Here is an 18,376-nt window from a genome sequence, read left to right on the forward strand (position 1 = left end):
TTAATACAGTTGATATAATGTTTAATTCTAAAATTCAAGTATGATCCTAAAATTGTATAGAAATGACACCAGGCAGCCATTCTAAAGACTGTTATTTAAAAATTAGCAACTGCGTTCTGAATTTTAGTTTTTTCAATTTAAATTTTTGGGACAAAAATGCCATGAATTGCCCTGAAGTTAAAGATTTTTAGTTTAAAATTTTGGGACTCTGACTAATCTCTAAATAGCATCATTGAGTAGCTATCTGTGCACTTGCCCTAAAATTGTAACCTTATGGCTCCATTAGCCAAAAAAGAAGGTGGTATGTTTTCTATTATACACAGTATATACATGTATCATGTATAATTCTTTTATTAATAGGCACGATTTTCACGTGCAAAGCATCGTATTCTAAAACTAATCTTAAAAAAAGCAAATGAGGCCTAAGTATCTCTTCAGTCTGTTTTGTAGGAGTAATACTTATCTTATCCTATGTTTAATTTCATTAAAACTAAACCCAAAAATAAATTTGAGAAAAAGACACATCCGTTTGGGTTGGTAGCACATGCAAAGGAGTTTTGCCAACTCAAACACCAATAACAACGTAGAGTGTGTCCAACTCCAACCTGCTTCAATTTACATTTATACCCTCAAGTTGCACATCTCCTTCATCTCTTTGATATTGTAAATCCAGTGATAAAACCAAGGGCGATAGTGGAACTAAAAAAAGTTAAAAACTTGAGAAGATTTCCATCCACCAAAGTCTCGAAAAATTAATATTCAAATTCAAATCTACTAAAACAAGCCCAGATAAGAAAATAATTAAAAAAATCCTTTTTTTCCTTGTCAGGTTTCTAATTCTTCATGCGCTGACTAAAAATTCCGATCATTCTTATTAGTACGAACCCAAAAAACAACCCTAGATAATTTCTTAAATTCCCAATCTTCAATTCAAATTTGGTTTGAGACATATAGCCATGACTATGAGCAGCGGTGATTTCATCAATATTTATCCCACAGAGCTCAAATTCCCATGTAAGCACATACCTTTCTTTTTTGTTATCTGCTATCATATTTATTTTAATTTCAGATTTTATCAATTCCATTATTCAATTATCGTTTTTCATTTGATGGGTTTGCTCATTTAATCGATTATCGAATTTGGTTTCTGTTCTTTTTGATTTCTTGGCAAACGTTAACCATTGGGAAGAGGAGAGTCCTGCCTTTTTCTATTCTTCGACTGTTTATTTAGCTGAGTTTTGATTAATTTGGGTATTGATTTGTTTTTTTTAATTCTTTCGTGGGTTTGTTTGATCTTGTATTGTAAAGTTGAGCTGAGGAAGCAGAGTGCATGTTCTTTGCAATTAAGTAACAAGACTGATCAATACATTGCATTCAAGGTAACTAACTATTTGACCAATTAGCCTAATTTTTAATAAACCCCTGTTATGTTAATTGTGTACTTATTTTATTCTGTTTTCGAAAGGTTAAGACGACCAACCCCAAGAAGTACTGTGTTAGGCCTAATGCTGGTGTTGTTTTGCCCGGTTCTTCATGCAATGTCACAGGTAACGACATTTCCTTCTATTTGTCAAGCCTTTTAAACCCTTACTTTCAAGAATTTGACGGAGAAAGTATTAGATGCAAACAACAAATTATGATTGAATTGAGTCTTTACCAAATAAATTGTGTGGATTTTGTAGTTACAATGCAAGCACAGAAAGAGGCACCTCCTGATATGCAGTGCAAGGATAAGTTTCTAATTCAGAGTGTTATAGCACCCAGTGGTACAAGTAATAAAGACGTTACTACCGAAATGGTGAGTTGCTTACAATAATATTTTGGGCTCTTTTAGTATTATGGTTTACTGAAATTGGTATTGTCCATTTGCTTGAAGTTCAATAAGGAGGATGGGAAAGTTATTGATGAGTTTAAATTGAGGGTTGTTTATGTTCCCGCAAATCCTCCCTCTCCAGTTCCTGAAGGGTCTGAAGAAGGTGGTTCCCCCAGGGCCTCGTTGACTGAAGATGAGAGTAAAAGCTCTTCCCTTCCAGAAGCGGTTAGTGTCTATAGTTTGTAGTTTTTCTGTGATTCTTCTTCAACTCTGGGATAAAGTTCTTTTCTTGACATTATTAGGTGTCACGATCTCTGGAGGAGCCCAAAGCAAAATCATCCCCTTCTGAGGTGAAACTTATTATTGCTCTTCCATATAAAGAACATTGCTTCAACCTGTGCATGCATGCTGCAGACTAATGGTTCAGTATTGTCTTAGAAATAATCAATTTAAGGTTTTCTCGCACTGTCAAGTGTGCTAATTCTTTAGTTTGGCTCTAGGAAACAAGATTTAGGTGAGCGAACTATTCGCTTTTTGTGACGGATCTTTTAGACTGTCATTTGAATGTTATTTTCATATAATTACTCTCTTTGAAGTGGCATTCTATTAATTCTTTTGGAAAGGAAATGGTCTCTATCTCACAGTGCAATAAAAAATGTTCTTGTCGTAATGCTCTTATTAGCAGCTTGATTGCTAACGGAATGGGGTGATAACTTGGGTTTCTTTATTGACATTTAGGTGAATTAATTGCCCCTAGATTTATAGCAAAACTGAATGGACCTTTTCCACTAGTTTTGGAAAGGCCAAATGCCTCCTCTCGTCCTGATAGTTAAAGGTCAATGGTCTCTAGATTTGGTCTAATTTGACGGGTTCCTCCATTTCCCTTACCAGATATATGTAAAGTTCATCTACTTGTCGAACCCACATCTATCTGGGATCTTTCTTGGATGGTTTCAAAAACCCCACAGTTTCTTCTCTATATCAACACAGGATTGCGGAGTTCCTTATGTGCCATTTCAGCATCTTTTCTGAATCTCTCCTGTTTTCGTTACGTGAGCGCAAAGAGAGAATACTTTCTCTTTCCATTCCAAAGTAAGTTAATTTTGCGACTGCAAATTTGTATCATTTTGCTAGAACTAGATTGGAAGTTGAGAATTTACTTGAATGCTTGATGATGATAGACATGTTGGTGGTGGAGGTTGCACTCTTCGGGAACCGGACAGGCCGTGTGAGTTGGAGAGGTGGGCAAAGGGGGTTGTGTGTTTGGGAGGGGAAAGGGCTGGGGTTTGTTTGGTTATAGTTGGAGAAGTGGAGGTTGATGGCAAGGCCGAATATTGTTAAGAGAACGTATGGCAAGGGTGGGGATGGAAGGGTTTGCTAGGGCATGAGCTTAGTGGGGAAAAGGGAAATTTACTGGTGCATGAGGGTTGTGGCAGAGGAAGGGTAGTGGTTCCAGCTAGAGATGGCAATGGTCAGTGTTATAAATAACGCTCGCCTTAGTGCTAATAGCGTGAGGCGAGGCAGTGTCGCTACAGACCCTCTGTTGCGTTGCGTTTCAAAATAGCGCTCGCCTCTACCTGTGTGGCGAGAGGCGACAGTGTCGCGAGAAGCGAGTTTAGCGTCGCTTTTTTAAAAAAAGAAAAGAAAAAGGGCAAAGACTAAACAAAAAGGGTCGCGATTAGGGCTTGACAACAGAGCTTCTTCAACTTCGAACAAAACAACAGAGCTTCATCTGAACTCGCGATTAGGGCTCCCATTTACTGTGCCATCTTCTTCTTCATCTGAAAGCTTGAGGTTTCTATGAACAAGTGTATGAAGGAGATGATCTTGATTGGGATACTGTTTCTATGGCGGCTGGAGTTGAGGAGAATATCTATGGTCTTAGAGGGAGTTCTTCAAGTTACAAGGGAAAGGGAGTAGCAAGTTCAAGCCGGTCCCTAACTGATGATGACTCCGAGGATGAAGAAGATAATAGCCAATATAATGCTAACATTCATGAAGTTGTAGAATTTGAAAATCTTGAAGAAGAATAGATGTTGCTTGTTTTAGAGTATTAGACGTTAGTTTATGAATCTACTATGAGTCTATGACTGTCTATTGAGTCTTTAATTTTTGAATGATATATTTATTAATATATTAGTGTTATTGAGTTTTTAGTTATATGTATATATAATGCACAGTAAATGAGTCTATGACACTTAATAAGAAGATGTGGAGGTTGAGTATTAGGGTTGTAGGTTAGGAGGCATTGAGTCATGCATTACTTCGTACATTTGTAAGACTAAGTCTAGTAGGGTTTTTTGTCTAAGATAGTTAGTTAGTGGCAATGTTGTGTCTTACTATCTCGCTTTTCAATGCAGGACCTTTTTATTAGCACTGCATCTTTCTTCTACATTTAATATTGTTCCTCTTTTTCCTACGATTTATGTGGATTACTAATATTGTCTCCTTTTGTCTTTTTGTTTTCTTGAGCCGAAGGTCTTCTGGAAACAGCCTCTCTACTCCTTCGGGGTAGGGGTAAGGCATACACACTACCCTCCCCAGACCCCACTAGTGGGATTTTACTGGGTTGTTGTTTTTTGTATAAATTGTCGCTTCACATAAAAAAGGCGAGCGCTTCGTTGCGCGCCTCTCGCCTCAAAGCGGGCCCTCGTCGCTATTTGTCGCCGCACTCTATCCAAAACACTGGCAATGGTTAAGGTTTACCCTCTAAAGGTTGAAACCAGCCACCTTTTGCTTTCTTTATCTCTGTTGTCTTAAGATTTAAGCAAAGCCAAATATATGGTAGGGTAGAATCGGAATGAAATTTATAGTTTGTGCTGACGTGATTGTGGTTTAAAGGATGTCATATGAGTTAAGTGATGTATTTTAAAGGACTATTCGAATTAGAAGGGATGTCTAAGTAATTTTGCCCTTCCTGTAATAATTCCTTACAATATAGTCTATCAGCTCATCATTACAGTCACAATCTTCTCTCCTTTTTTCGACCTTCCCTCTTATTTTTGATACCCCTTTTTTTCTTTGCTTTTCATTGGGACCCCTTATGGGAAATTTCCAAGATGGATGAAGTTAACCAAGAACCTCAATACATATTCCAGTTCTAAATCCAAGACTTGTCATTACAACTACCACCCAAATGTTGACAGTAGCATATCCACAGGTCAATTTCCAAAACCGAGACACAAGTGAGTCAGATGGACACATTCCCTTCGCCTCTAGGCCATGCTACCTGAACTCTTTAATTTCCTTACACACTGATCTCTGACCCATAATAGAAGGATTTCGGTGTTATAAATATATCTTCCAGAATTCGTTAAATCATGCCTACAATTGAGTATATTATATGATATACAAATTTGGAATTTTCGTAAATCATACCTACAATTGAGTATATCAGGCCAGGTATGTGTTTGTTGGATATCTTTCTTTGATGTGTAAATAAAACTCTACAGAGATTTCTCCACATTGCAATAGTCCACTTGGTTGTTCAAGTCTTCAAGAGTTGACACGTTTCTCCGGGAAGTCTTATTTGTGGAGCTGTTGATGTAAGATAGACCTGTTGCCTTGATCATGGTGTCTGTGATGATGGCTAATCGGTTGCTTATATGTTTTTGGACATTTCGAGATGGGACTTTATTTATGGGGGCAGAAAAGGCTGAGATGATAAGTTAGAAAGAAGTAATGAATAAGGTTAACAAATTGCGGGACCACAGGATTTATGTTGTTCCAAATGCAATGAATAGTTTTACCTAATGTTAGGAAAATGAGCAAGCATTTATGAATCTTGTCTTCCTACTTCCTTTTCTGTTTATTCTATAAAACAAAGATAATACCATATTGGTGTTAAAGACTGGGAGGATGAGATACTGATTTATCATGTTATGAAGTTGTTTTCTTAGAAAGTAATTGCTGATCTTCCAGGTAAATTAGTCGTGCTGATAATGAGTATAATGGTCTGTTTGTTGTGTTAGATTCTGGTTATTCTAACTAATTAAAATATCCTGAGTGATCTTTCTCTTTGTTTTTTTCCTCTTTATCCTTATCAGATTTTCTTAAATCATCGAACACTTTGGGAAGCTCTTTACGTAATTTGATGGGCAGTTATTGATATGTTAAAATAGGCAAATCTATTTTTTTGAATTTGACGGCAGAATCTACAGAAGAAATTTTGAAAACAAAAATGATGCTTGTAGAGGAAGAAGCGGAAAGTTAACCAGGCAACAATGAGATATTTGCGTGAAATATCAAAAGGAAACTGCAGGAGATAATCAACTTTGTCTCTTATAAAAGTAGTCAATTAACTAGTTAAAACTTAAAGAGTTATTGGCATTAGTACAGAAATAAGAGCTCGAGCCATCTGATTGAGTGATTGTTGGACTTTTAAACCAAAAGGATGTCTTTTCAGTTTTGTCACTCTCATATTTGGGAGAAATACCATGTCTGTGTTGTCTATTTTTTGACATTTTCTTTAGGTTTCATGTGAGCCCCGACATGAGTTACTGAGTTCTGTGCTTACTTTTTCGCCTAAATTGATTTCATTGATCGTCAGGGACATACTGGTTTCCACATTTTTTTTTTTTCAAAATTGAAGCTGATGACCTGTATTAGCAGCTTGCACAGTTTTCTGCTGCTGATTTTTCCTGGATGATTGAATATCCTTGCTTTCCATTACTGCTGCTTGGCAAATCTATTTTCAACTGAAGACTGTTTTATCAAGTTATGTTTTGAGCAATCTTTAACAAATACTGTCACTTCAGGCGTGGTCTTTGATTTCGAGGTTGACTGAGGAGAAAGCTTCGGCTCTTCAACACAATCAGAAATTACGTCAGGAATTGGTATGTTTAGTGACAGTGTGAATTTTTGAATCTTCCACTATGATGTGTCACTTTTTGACTTTGGTTTATAGAGTTCTACTCTTTGGTTTGAGAGAAATCATCTTTGGTTTGATAAATATGATGAAAGCAGTAACAAACTTGTAATGAATATACTATAATAGTGATGACGCTTCAAGTAGCTTCTACTTTACTACTTTATTCCTTGTGATGGTGATGTTTTCTCTTCACAACATACTGGTTTGAAATGATGGAGGGAATTCCTGTTGCTTATTGGATGTGAAGTGTTTTTTGGGGCTAGTGCACTCTGGTTGGTAAAATTTCCTTGGTTACCCTAGTTGAAAGTAATAAACTGGCAGAACCTCGGGAGATATAAATGTGAAATCTCCTTAGTTGTTTACATATGGAACAATAAAAGTCTGATTGAAGCGGTTGTTAGTGGTTGATAGCCTTTTGCTCGACCATATATGCATCGGTATAGATTTGAGTTCCAAGTCAATATGGATTTAAAAGAGGGGAAGGAACCAGAGGGCTGACTGGTTTCATCTGCGAGCGATTGTCGTGAGGAGGTGACATCATATACACACCATAAAACGAGTTGTTCTCAGGGGTACTTTTGGGAAGTTTTATGTGCTTTAATAAATACTATAATTATCAACTTGGAAGCACATGCTAGCAGTTAGATATTATATAGCATGAGTATTTGTTAGTACAGTGTGATTAGGAACATAAGTATTCGAATTTTCTCTTTGCTCCATTGGCTTTCCAGTTCCTTTGAAAATCTTATTATCTCTTAGATTGAGTTGCATGGTCCATGCTGTAGGTTGAAATATGATATTTCCTTTGCTAACTGCACATCGATTTCATTTAGATTCTGTGATCTTTAATTATCAAAAAAGGATGGCGTGATCTTATATTTGGATGAAGGGTGCCTACAGAGTCCCTATTCCCTACAGAAGAAAGGAGTTAAGACCTTCAAAGAATGTTAACCCATGCGAAAATCATGACTGTATAATTAGTTGTTTATATTGTACATAAGTTTATGGTCCTTTGGTACCTACTGCTCAAATGGTGCAATATGCTTCTTATGGTCCTTTGGTACCTACTGCTCAAATGGTGCAATATTCTGAAGCACGTCCATGAGTTTTTATTTTGATATTACTTTTTGTACAATTCGTCTTGCATAAATGAGTGAAAGGAAGAGATTCACAAAGATTCTAAAAATCAAGAATTGTGGATGGAGAACAGAAAACAATAAGTGCCATAAGAAACCTTAGTATTTTCTAGTGTTGGTATAGGAAAGATGCAAAATAGGAGAGTGACCTCTAGATGAGACAGCATCCGGAATGATCACTTGTTCCAGCATTTTTCTGCTTATTCTTCTCACTTTACCATTTTGCAGGAGCTTATAAGAAAAGAAATCAGCAAAAGCAATGCTGGCAGCTTCTCAATGTTATTCGTCGTGCTGGTTGGTCTTATAGGTCTTTTGGTTGGGTACCTGATCAAGAAGACATAGTTGGAAGGAGACGCTCATTGATTCATTAGTTTGGGTGCCCAGGAAAAGTTGATGGCATTCTGGAATTTTATCTTTCCCCTTTTTCTTTACAGAATTATGCGTTAGAAGTAGAATGTTTGCAGTCATCTGGAGTGTAAAAATGTTATAGTCTTTTATGTATTATGGGCATTTAAAGACTTGATTCAATTTGAACTAGTGTAGGAAATGGACTTCCTTGGGAAGGATCAAACCTTCTTATTCAGTAGGGCTTATTTGATTCAAATGAGCAAGTAGCTGTTGCCAAGATTTGGTAGAATTTCAGAATGAGATGAATTTTGAAACTGAAATTTCTCCTTGTCATGTGATTGGTTCTGACTTGTGCATTTTAAGTATTGACTTTTTTCAACTGAAATAACCCTGGATTTGCATCTTTCCAATGTCTTCTCTTATATAGTTTTCTTGAATTTGCAGTTTATATTCTTTGCAGTCTGTTAGTTGTGCCTCTTTTTGGTACTCAAGTTCGTTGAACATAATGTGGTATATGTGTTTGCTGCTTTCTTCGGGGATTTTACTGGGTTGTTGTTGTTATTGCTTTCTTAGTGAAATTGAAAAGCTATTTTCTTCATATTTTTCTCTTCTATTTGTTGGTTCAATTGATTGTCAAGTTCCAAGTCTAAAATATAGCTTTTGGAGATTACTAGCTGCACTATCAAAAGTCAAAAAATAATAACAAAAGATTACCTACAACCTCTATAACTATAAGTTACGACCATATTAATCTGGGAATTTATACAATGAATTTTACGCTCTGTAGGGTATGAGTTTTGCATCCTATATATTAGATTGCATATTTTTACGGTTGAAATTAAAAAGATATACTTTTAAATCAGTATTTGTTCAAGTAACTATTATACCATAAGGACTTTTGGCAATTTGACATATATAATCATGGACGCAATAAATAAATTTAAGCAGCATATAAGAAGTTTCCGATTCCTCAATCATAAATTTAGCAGAAATCCATAATCAATCATGGTCCATGTGCATCCTTATTTCAGTAACAAGGTTACCAAAAATCAGATAAATCAAGACAAAAACTAAAACACAGAAACACTAATAATAGTTTGAGATTGAATTGATAATTGATGAAGTCAAAACAACATGAAATATTAACTATGTACTGTACTAGGACATATTAAAAAGAAAAAACCCCGTTGATTGTAGAATAAGTAACTCGAATAAAACTCTAAACCAACCCCTCCCCCAACCAGAAAAACAAAAGAAGAGATTATTTCCCACTAATTAATTAATGTTTTTTTTCTTCATAAATCACTTGACGTTGATCTTCAGAGATCACTTGATTGTTGGATTTGCCATATGTATTAAAGGTCTCTTCAAGATTTTTGGCCTTGACAATGGCAGCTTCTTTGAGTTGGGTTAGGGTTGGAACTTCATAATTTTGACATAAATAAACTCCGAAAGCAGTGCCCGCCATGAATGTCACCGTCGTCCCTATTAAACCCATTCTTCCTTTTCTTCTCTGTTATTGGATTGTTGAACAAGATACTACCCTGTTTTTTTGGTTTTAGACTTTTTTTGCTTATTTTGTACTTATAGGAGTTAAACAATACTACCACTGTCTTGTTCTCCAAGTTTTATTGTTGGCCCTTCTCCAAGATTATTATTCCAACTCCCACTAATTAACGTGTTGGACATGTTATTTTTATTTTCCTTGCCCTTTTTTCCCCGCGCAAATACTAGTTTATAAGCTGAACTCTTATTTTGTAAAATTAAGCCCCAAATATTGAAGGGTTCAAGCGGTGGAATAAATTTGAATTATTTGAAATTATCAACAATCTACTTAGTGGCAAAATATTTAAAAAATTATTGAGATACAAAGAATTTCAAAAGATCATGTATCAAGTATTTCTTTAACTTTTAAAAGGGTAAGATTTGCAAATTTTTTTATTCGAAATTAAGCAATTCGATCCTCTGTTATATTTTTGGTATATTATTATCCTCGCTACATTAGGAAAAGTCACATTTTTGCCCTTGACCTGTACCAGAGCTCAACCGGAGATTAGTTTTAACCATAGTTAAAAGTTATGGGGTAAATTTGGACCTTTATTCTCGGAGAACATGGACACATGAAGTTTACCCATTTTGCATCAGAAATTTGTTAATGGCAAAGGCAAATACGAAACTACGAAACGATTTGGATGAATGGACCAAAAGTGGGGAAGTGCACACTCAGTAAGTAATAATACATGTATTTATTTTTAAGCTACTGTTTAAAATGTCCTTTAGCTACTTCTTTGATAAACTTTTACCCGCCCGGACGAAAATACCCTTCTACTCATAAAGTTCAGGACCAAGTGTCCTTAACTTATAAGCTTGTTACTGTAAGTTCAGGACTAACTGTCCTTAATTTATGAGCTTGTAAGTCTAAGTTTAGGACTGCATGTCCTTAACTTTTGAACTTGGAACTCGAAGTTCAGGACTACTTGTCCTTAATTTATGTGCTTGTAACTCTAAGTTAAGGACTACTTGTTCTTAATTTCTGTGCTCGTAACTCTAAGTTAAGGACCAAGTGTCCTTGAGTTTTGAACTTCTAACTCTACGTTCAGGACCAAGTATTCTTAACTTATGAGCTTGTTATTGTAAATAGAGCTGTCAAAATGGGCCAGCGCCCAAGCCTCGTGGGCTTTTAAAATTTGTTGGGTTAGGACGGGCCGGCCTGTCATATAAATGGACCTTAAAATGGTCAGCCCAACTCAGCCCTAAGAGTTCCGCGGGCTAGGGCGGGTCTGCTCTTCAATTTTTTTTTTTTAAAAAAAAAAAAGAATTTCTATAAATTCTTAAATATTTTTTCGTGACATAGTCGATTAATCATGTAAACAACTTCTGTTTGCATATAACGTACAAAAAGCTTGATATTTGAGAGGAATCTCGTAATTGAAATGCAAATTCTCTATATCTCTAACTATTTTTTTTTAAAGTTACATGAATATTTTCTTAATACTTTTCTTTTATTTTCCTCAGATTCAGAGATTGCTTCAATAAGTTTATATGTTGAGATTTTTTTAATTTGGGATTAACATCACTTGCTGATTTCATCATTATAGTCCATGAAATTTTTAAAATTCCTGAAATTTGCTTGTAGTCAATTTTTTGTGTGTGTGTATTTAAAATTGATCTTTTTCTATACTGAAGAGTAGTTTAAATATTAATAATATATTAAAGTAACCAAACTAATCATTGGCCACTTAAAGTAATATTTTCTTTTGAAAAAAGATTATTATTGGCCACCTAAAACTTTTCGTGTTCATTATAAGCAAAATAAAAACTAATTTTGTCATATTACATGCATGTCAAAAATATAAATTCTAGTTGATATGGAAGGTAAATGATCAATCTAGAGTTGGGGAATGGGGATTATAGTTAATAGCTTTTTATTTTTTATTTTTTTAAATATTAAATATTTGATAGTTAATTAATTTTTGGTCTACAGGCCGGCCCAAGCCTAGCCTCGGTTAGGCCTCAAGGGCCAGCGAGCTGACTTGGGTCGGGCTTATAAGCCTCAGTTTTAAATGGGCTCAAAAAATTCTAGCCCAACCTTACCCAAGAAGCGGGCTGGGTTGGGCTGGCCTCACGGGCCAAGCCCATTTTGACGACTCTAACTGTAAGTTCAGGACTAGCTGTCCTTAATTTATGAGCTTGTAAGTCTAAGTTAAGGACTACCTGTCCTTAGTTTTTGATCTTGTAACTCTAAGTTTAGGACTACTAGTCCTTAACTTTTGAACTTGTAACTTTAAGTTGAGGATTACATGTCCTTATTTTTTGAACTTGAAACTCTAAGTTCAGGACTACCTGCCCTGAATTTCTATGCTTGTAACTCTAAGTTAAGGACCACCTGTCGTATGCTAGGCATTGAAATATTTTGTACTAAATCTCTTTCCCCAGATCCTCATGCCCTACAAAGATAGAGAAGGATGTAAATGAAATTGATGAGTGAAAGAATGTTGGTTGCTGTGACATGTTCAAATGTGATACACAGATTGCCCCGAACATTGTGAACATGTTAATGAAAATGTCATGATGCAGTAGACTATGTACATATGTAGCCGAGTTTGTATGAACATGCTAGCAAACTCTTTTTTCTAAATAAGCAGCGTTCCTGCAGAACGGGAGAAAGGGTTTTGAAATTTAGAGGGTTTGAGAAGGAAAAGAGATATAAGAAAGGGTAACACCGACTTTTCATATTAATTTTGATAGACTAGTGGCTACTTTTGCTCAGCATTAAAGATACTAGATAAAAAGTAAATACCACTTTAAAAAGTAGCTGCCCCAAATACTTTTTACACCAAAAGTGTAACAGATGATAAACAAAATAATTTTTATATTACATGGGCATATTTAGATTTTCTTCCCCTGGATTTACAACAACAACAACCTAGTAAAATTCCAATAGTGAGGTCTGGGGTGAGTAGTGTGTATGCAGACCTTACCCCTACCCCGAAGGAGTAGAGATACTATTTTCGAAAGACCCTCGGCTCAAGAAAACAAAAGGACAAAAGAAGGCAATATTAGTATCACCACAGAAATCATAGGAAAATATGAATAGCATGAAATCCAGAAGAAAAATGCAAAGCAAAAACGATAGCTAGTAAATAGGTCCTACACTGAAAAGCGAAATAGTAAGACACAATATTGCCACTAACTATCTTAGACAAAAACCCTACCAGACTAGTCTCACAAAGGTACGAAGTAAGGCAAGACTCAACTACCTCCTAACCTACAACCCCAATACTCGACCTCCACATCTTCCCCTAAATTTAATCTATTCAAAATGTGTAAGTTTATTTTTGACATTCTATCCAGTGATAAAAATTGGGATTATTGGGTGACAAGAATTTGAAAATATTATGTTAGATTTGAATGTTTCTTAAAACATTACATAAGTTATGGTGAATGGAAGAAACGCATATAAGATGTCTCGATCGCCACCATTATAAATAAATTTCTAACATATATATATATATATAAATTTCTAAAAAGCAACGAATCAAGTTAAGACTGTCAAGCAAACATGGCTGGTGAAGAAGCCTGAAGGGAGTGCTGAAGCAGAATCAGTACCACAGAAGGAAGTAGTCCTACAAGGAAATCCTACTCATGAGAATGAATGCCTGGAGATGGATAAAGTGAGTATAGAGCCTGCACAGCAGATTGTTTCTATGCCATGTTAGGCAAAAGATGGGACTAGCACACAGGAGAACATCTGCTGCAATCCTGTGAATGAAGATTATAATGACAAAGGGAAGGCAACTACTGAGATAAAGGATGCTGGGAGAAGAGGACAACAAGAGGACCCAGGTCCATCATGCTCCTTAAGTACCAACTTTCTATGATCATTGTCACTTGGAACATTAAGGTTCTTAACTAGGCCCAAAAGCAGAAAGAGGTTAAAACCTTTCTGGCTAGAAATAAAGCAGATGTAATGGATGTATTGAAACTAGAGTTAAAGAACACAAGGCTAAGAAAATACAAAAAAAGATTGCTCAGGGGTGGAATGTTCGCTGCAATTATTCTGTTGTGAATGGGAGAATTTGGATACTATGGAGAGCACTCATACAACTACAGATTACCCACACTATAGATCAGTTCATCCACTGCCTAGTAGAGGATACTAGCGTTAAAACACATCTTAGTATCATTTATGCACAAAATGGTGGCCAACAAAGGGAGAATCTATGGAGGGACCTTAGACATATAGATATACAGGCTCAGGAGACATGGCTGCTTAGTGGTGATTTTAACAATGTGTTATCCTCTGAGGATAGAATACGATCCCCTGTAACTACCACCGAAACACAGGGATTCAAAGATGTGATTGATGCTCTACAGCTTACCCCTCTTAGAGCTAAAGGCTGGCATTACACTTGGACAAACAAACAAGGCACTGGTTCAAGAGTATATAGCAAGATAGATTGGGCTTTGGGAAACTACCAGTGGATACAACAATATGGTCATGTAGAAGCAGATTTTTAGAATCCACCAGTCTCCGATCTTCCCCTATCCTAATCAAATGTGGTAGACAGAAGTTATTGCATCCTAAATCATTTAGGCTATAAACAAATGTCATGGAGCTTCCACAATTCCAGAATATTATTCAGCATGTTTGGAGTCAGAATTATGATGGCACACCTGTGCAACAGATCTGGTGCAAACTGAAGACTATGAAGACACAACTGAAAACACTAATGCCTATATGGCTTCATACAAACAAAAGCTTGAGCAGGTAAAAGAAAAATTGGATATTGTTCAGAACCAAATTCAGCAAGATCCTTTAGCACAGGACCTATTTGATTTAGAGAAAGACAAATTAGCTGACATTGAGAAATGGAGCAATATTGAGGAACAAATGATGAGACAGAAGTCCAAGGCTTGCTGGATTGAATGTGGGGATGCCAATACAAAGTATTTTCATGCTCAGTTGAAGATTAGATCCAGTCAAAATAGTATTACATTCATATATACTGATACAAGAATAAGATAACAGACCCCGAATTGGTTGAGCAGGAATTCATCAGTGTGTTTCAGTCTTTGATGGGAGATTGTGCTGCTGAAATGCCATGTGCAAACACAGCTATAATCGAGGAAGGACCGTGCTTAACTATATCACAACAAAGAAATTTAATCCAGGATGTTACAAATGAGAAGATCATAGCTGCAGTATGGGAGATGCCTAAAGACAAAGAACCAGGGGTAGATGGGTTCCCTGTGGAGTTCTTTACTAGGAACTGGGATATAGTGAAGGAGGATATCTTTGCAGTTGTGAAGAACATTTTTTCCACCAGCATCCTACCTAGAATGATCAACATTACAGCTATCACACTAGTACCTAAAGTGCCAGCACCTTCAACAATTAAGGACTATAGGCCTATTGCATGTTGTACTACAGTGTATAAGATCATATCCAAAGTCATTACAAAAAGAATCAAATCTGTTCTTGATGGGTTGATTGATCACTCTCAATTAGCATTCATTGAGGGGAGGTGTATAATTGATAACATTCTACTAAGCCATGAACTGTTTAAAGGCTACTCTAGAAAAGGTGTCCCTCCCAGATGTATGATGAAGGTTGTGAGCACGTGATTTTTTCCCTATATATGAATTATTCCCAAAAAATTCAAACAAAAAGACTTTTCCTTATTTGTACAATTTTTGTGAATTTTGGTGTCACTTTCTGATAGTTGTTTGCATTTTATTTGTGCATGATAATTCATATTAAAAATACAAAAAATATGCATTTGCATTTAGGAATTTAATTTCACATTTTTAGGTATCAATTTGTTTTAGAACAAAACATGAAAATCACAAAAATAGTTCACTTTTGCATGTTATTGTTTTAATTGAAAAATGGTCACAAAACAGTTTTAAAGTAATTTTAGGCATTGATTAGTTTAGCTTAATTTTTATTTTTATTTTTGCATCTTTATAAAATCAAAATAATACAAAAATACAAGGTGGAAACAAAAAGAATAAAAGAAACAAAGAAAGGAAAAAGAGTTACAAAAGGAAGGGCTGCCCAGATTGGGCTCATTTTAATTTCAAACCATTGAGGCCCAAATCGTCTACCAGCTAGCCCCAGCCCAGATCCGTTTTCCTCAGCCCAGTCCAAATCCTCTCAACCAAAACGACGGCGTTTAGTCGTCAAGCAATCACAGCCTTTCATCTTGACTGATCCAACGGCTGAGGATTATTCTCGCCTAATTATAATATGGTCTGAAAATAAAATAACCCTAAAAGACAAAGCCCCTTCCTCGTACCAGTCTCTAAACCTCGCCGGAACCCTCACCGGCGGGAAACACAACCAACGCCGATGACTGCCGAATTAACACCATCGATTCCCCCTAACCTCCTCTTTCCATTCCCCATGTTCATACCCCTCGAATCCACCCAGAAAGCTTCGAATATTCCCCAGAAGTTTTTCCGGCCAGGTCATCATCTATGCCAAACGGTCCCAAACCTACACCGTAGGATCGTCACACCATCCTCTACCTAACCCCCATAGTGGTATCTCGTGAATCTGGCTAGAATTGGTCGAATGTTGGAAAGAAGTTTTCCGGCCAAACTCTAAAATGGCCAAAGTACATGCAACTGATGTCAAAGGGTCCCTGGACCTCCCTCGTAAGGAATGGATCGTCGGTAAAGCTCAAATGACCCTAAGCATGGCCGAATTTGGGAATAACACGACTAGCCGGAGTTTTTTTTCCAGTAAGTTTCCCTAGGTTTCTTAACAGTTCTTGGTAGTTAATTAATTGTTGTGTTAGTTAGAGTCTAATCGTATTTGTTTTGTGTCTATTTGGTTCAATCTGTTAGTTTGATCGATATAATCCCTTTCATCTTAGTTAGTCAAGTTTAGGATTTAGTCTGTTTGTTGTTTCTGATTAAGTAGCTTTAATTCAAAAGATGTTCTTTAGATTTTCTGATTTAGTATTAAGCCCTGTTTTAATTCGGCTAGATTGAATATTGATTAATTAAATGTGTAGGTTTATAATGGTTTTAGATTTTTAGGCTTCATTTAGTTCTAGGTGATTAAATTAGTTCTTTGGTTTGTTAATTGTTCAGTTTGCCTGATAGATTGGTCTGCTTATTAAAGCTTGGTTTAATTGACATAAGGCGGGTAATTTTAGTTAAGAAGAGGGGGTAGTTTGGGGAATAAACAAGAGAAATAAATTCAGACTAGGGGAGATTACATGTGATGGTAATTTAGGTCTTATTTGGGGAAGGGTAGGTCATAGAAGCTTCTAGTATGTAGTTTGCCTATAAATAGGCATTCATTTGCCTTGCTTAGGAGGCTCTTTGAACCCCCTGAAAATTGCTATAAGTTTGGAGGCCTTCTCTCAACTTTCAGACCTGAGATAGAAAAATCACAAATTCAAAAAACCAAAAACAATATGAAAACAACAAACACCCAAAAAAAAAGTTACTGTTTCATTGCTTCCTTTAGATTCATTTTCGAACTTTCAGCACATTAATTCAGCTCTTTAGCTCACTTAGGATCAGAAATAGTAGGAACCTTTCTGCTTCTGGATCTATATTCAAAATCTACAGCATTTGGAGTCATTTGTAGAGATTGGATCTGTCTGTTTGAGGTTCCGTGGGTATTTGCTGAGTGTGAATGAAATTTTGGTTCAATTTTCAATTTCAATTGGTTCAGATCAAATTGTGTCTGGTTGATTTCTGGTTCTCGCTGGGTGCGAGCTATTCCTGGATGATTGAGTTAGCTCTGGGTTGTTGTTCATTCCTGCCTGTTATTGCTGCTTGTTGACTGCTGAATACCAGTTGATTACTTGCTGCCGACTCCTCCTTTTTTTTCTGTTCTATTTTTAAATCCAGGTACACAGTTTTAAACTCACACTAATGTAGCATCAAATTGGAGTGAAATGAAGTGATTGTTCCAGTTTGTGTTCACTTGAATAGCTGAAGTTATAATCAATTGAGTGTTATGTAGTTATTTAGCCTTAATTTGTTTGAATTATATTAAACCAGTGATTGTTTAATTAGGACTGTTTTTCGTTTAACTTGTAGTAGACTGTTAACTGTGATTTGGACTTTATTCCTCCTTGAAATACCAGTCCTTAGTGTAATGTGGTTGACTATTTTTTTATTTGTTATTAAACTGGAAATCGAATGCCAAACAGCACGCATAATAGCAGTTGTTCACGTTAGTCTAGGCCTAGTAGACAGGTCATTATGTATGATTTGAATCAAAGAAACTAGCCATAGCCTCATGTGTGATTTAAATGCTCATTAATCGTTGTTGAATAAGTATGATTCATTAGAGTTGATTATAAGTAATCCGGTTTCATTAACATCACTGGCCATCAGTTTCATTAACTACAATAACTTAAAGTGATACTAATCTTGAGTGCAAAATCAGAATTCATAAGTTGACGCAGGTGTCTAGGTCTGCAAATCAATTACATCTTACATCAATTGATCAAGCTGGGCTGCTCTAATTCCTGAAGCCCAAACAATTCTGGCCTAGCTGTGTAATTTTATAAGGCAGGCCCAATTGATTTAATACTGGGCCCGTGAACTGTTACGGGCCCAGTCTGCCCAATTCCTGAGTAATGAAACCGAAGCTGTTGGGTGAAAATGGCTTGCTTTACTTATTCAATTCTCAGGCCCAATTGTTTGATATTGTCTTATGGAGTTTTGGACCTTTCA

At 36.1% G+C, this 18,376-nt stretch overlaps 1 protein-coding gene across 1 annotated transcript; it reads left to right on the top strand.

Annotated features, from left to right (window-relative positions):
* LOC109215969 (vesicle-associated protein 1-3) lies at nt 760-8,529 on the top strand. Its single transcript, XM_019380123.1, has 8 exons — nt 760-1,014; nt 1,309-1,379; nt 1,466-1,547; nt 1,683-1,798; nt 1,877-2,038; nt 2,116-2,163; nt 6,571-6,648; nt 8,048-8,529. Exons 1-8 carry the CDS (start codon nt 957-959, stop codon nt 8,159-8,161), a joined length of 729 nt encoding a protein of 242 aa, XP_019235668.1. The 5' UTR covers nt 760-956; the 3' UTR covers nt 8,162-8,529.

This window comes from Nicotiana attenuata, chromosome 1 (assembly GCF_001879085.1).
Source record: "Nicotiana attenuata strain UT chromosome 1, NIATTr2, whole genome shotgun sequence".
NCBI classification, from domain to species: domain Eukaryota; kingdom Viridiplantae; phylum Streptophyta; class Magnoliopsida; order Solanales; family Solanaceae; genus Nicotiana; species Nicotiana attenuata.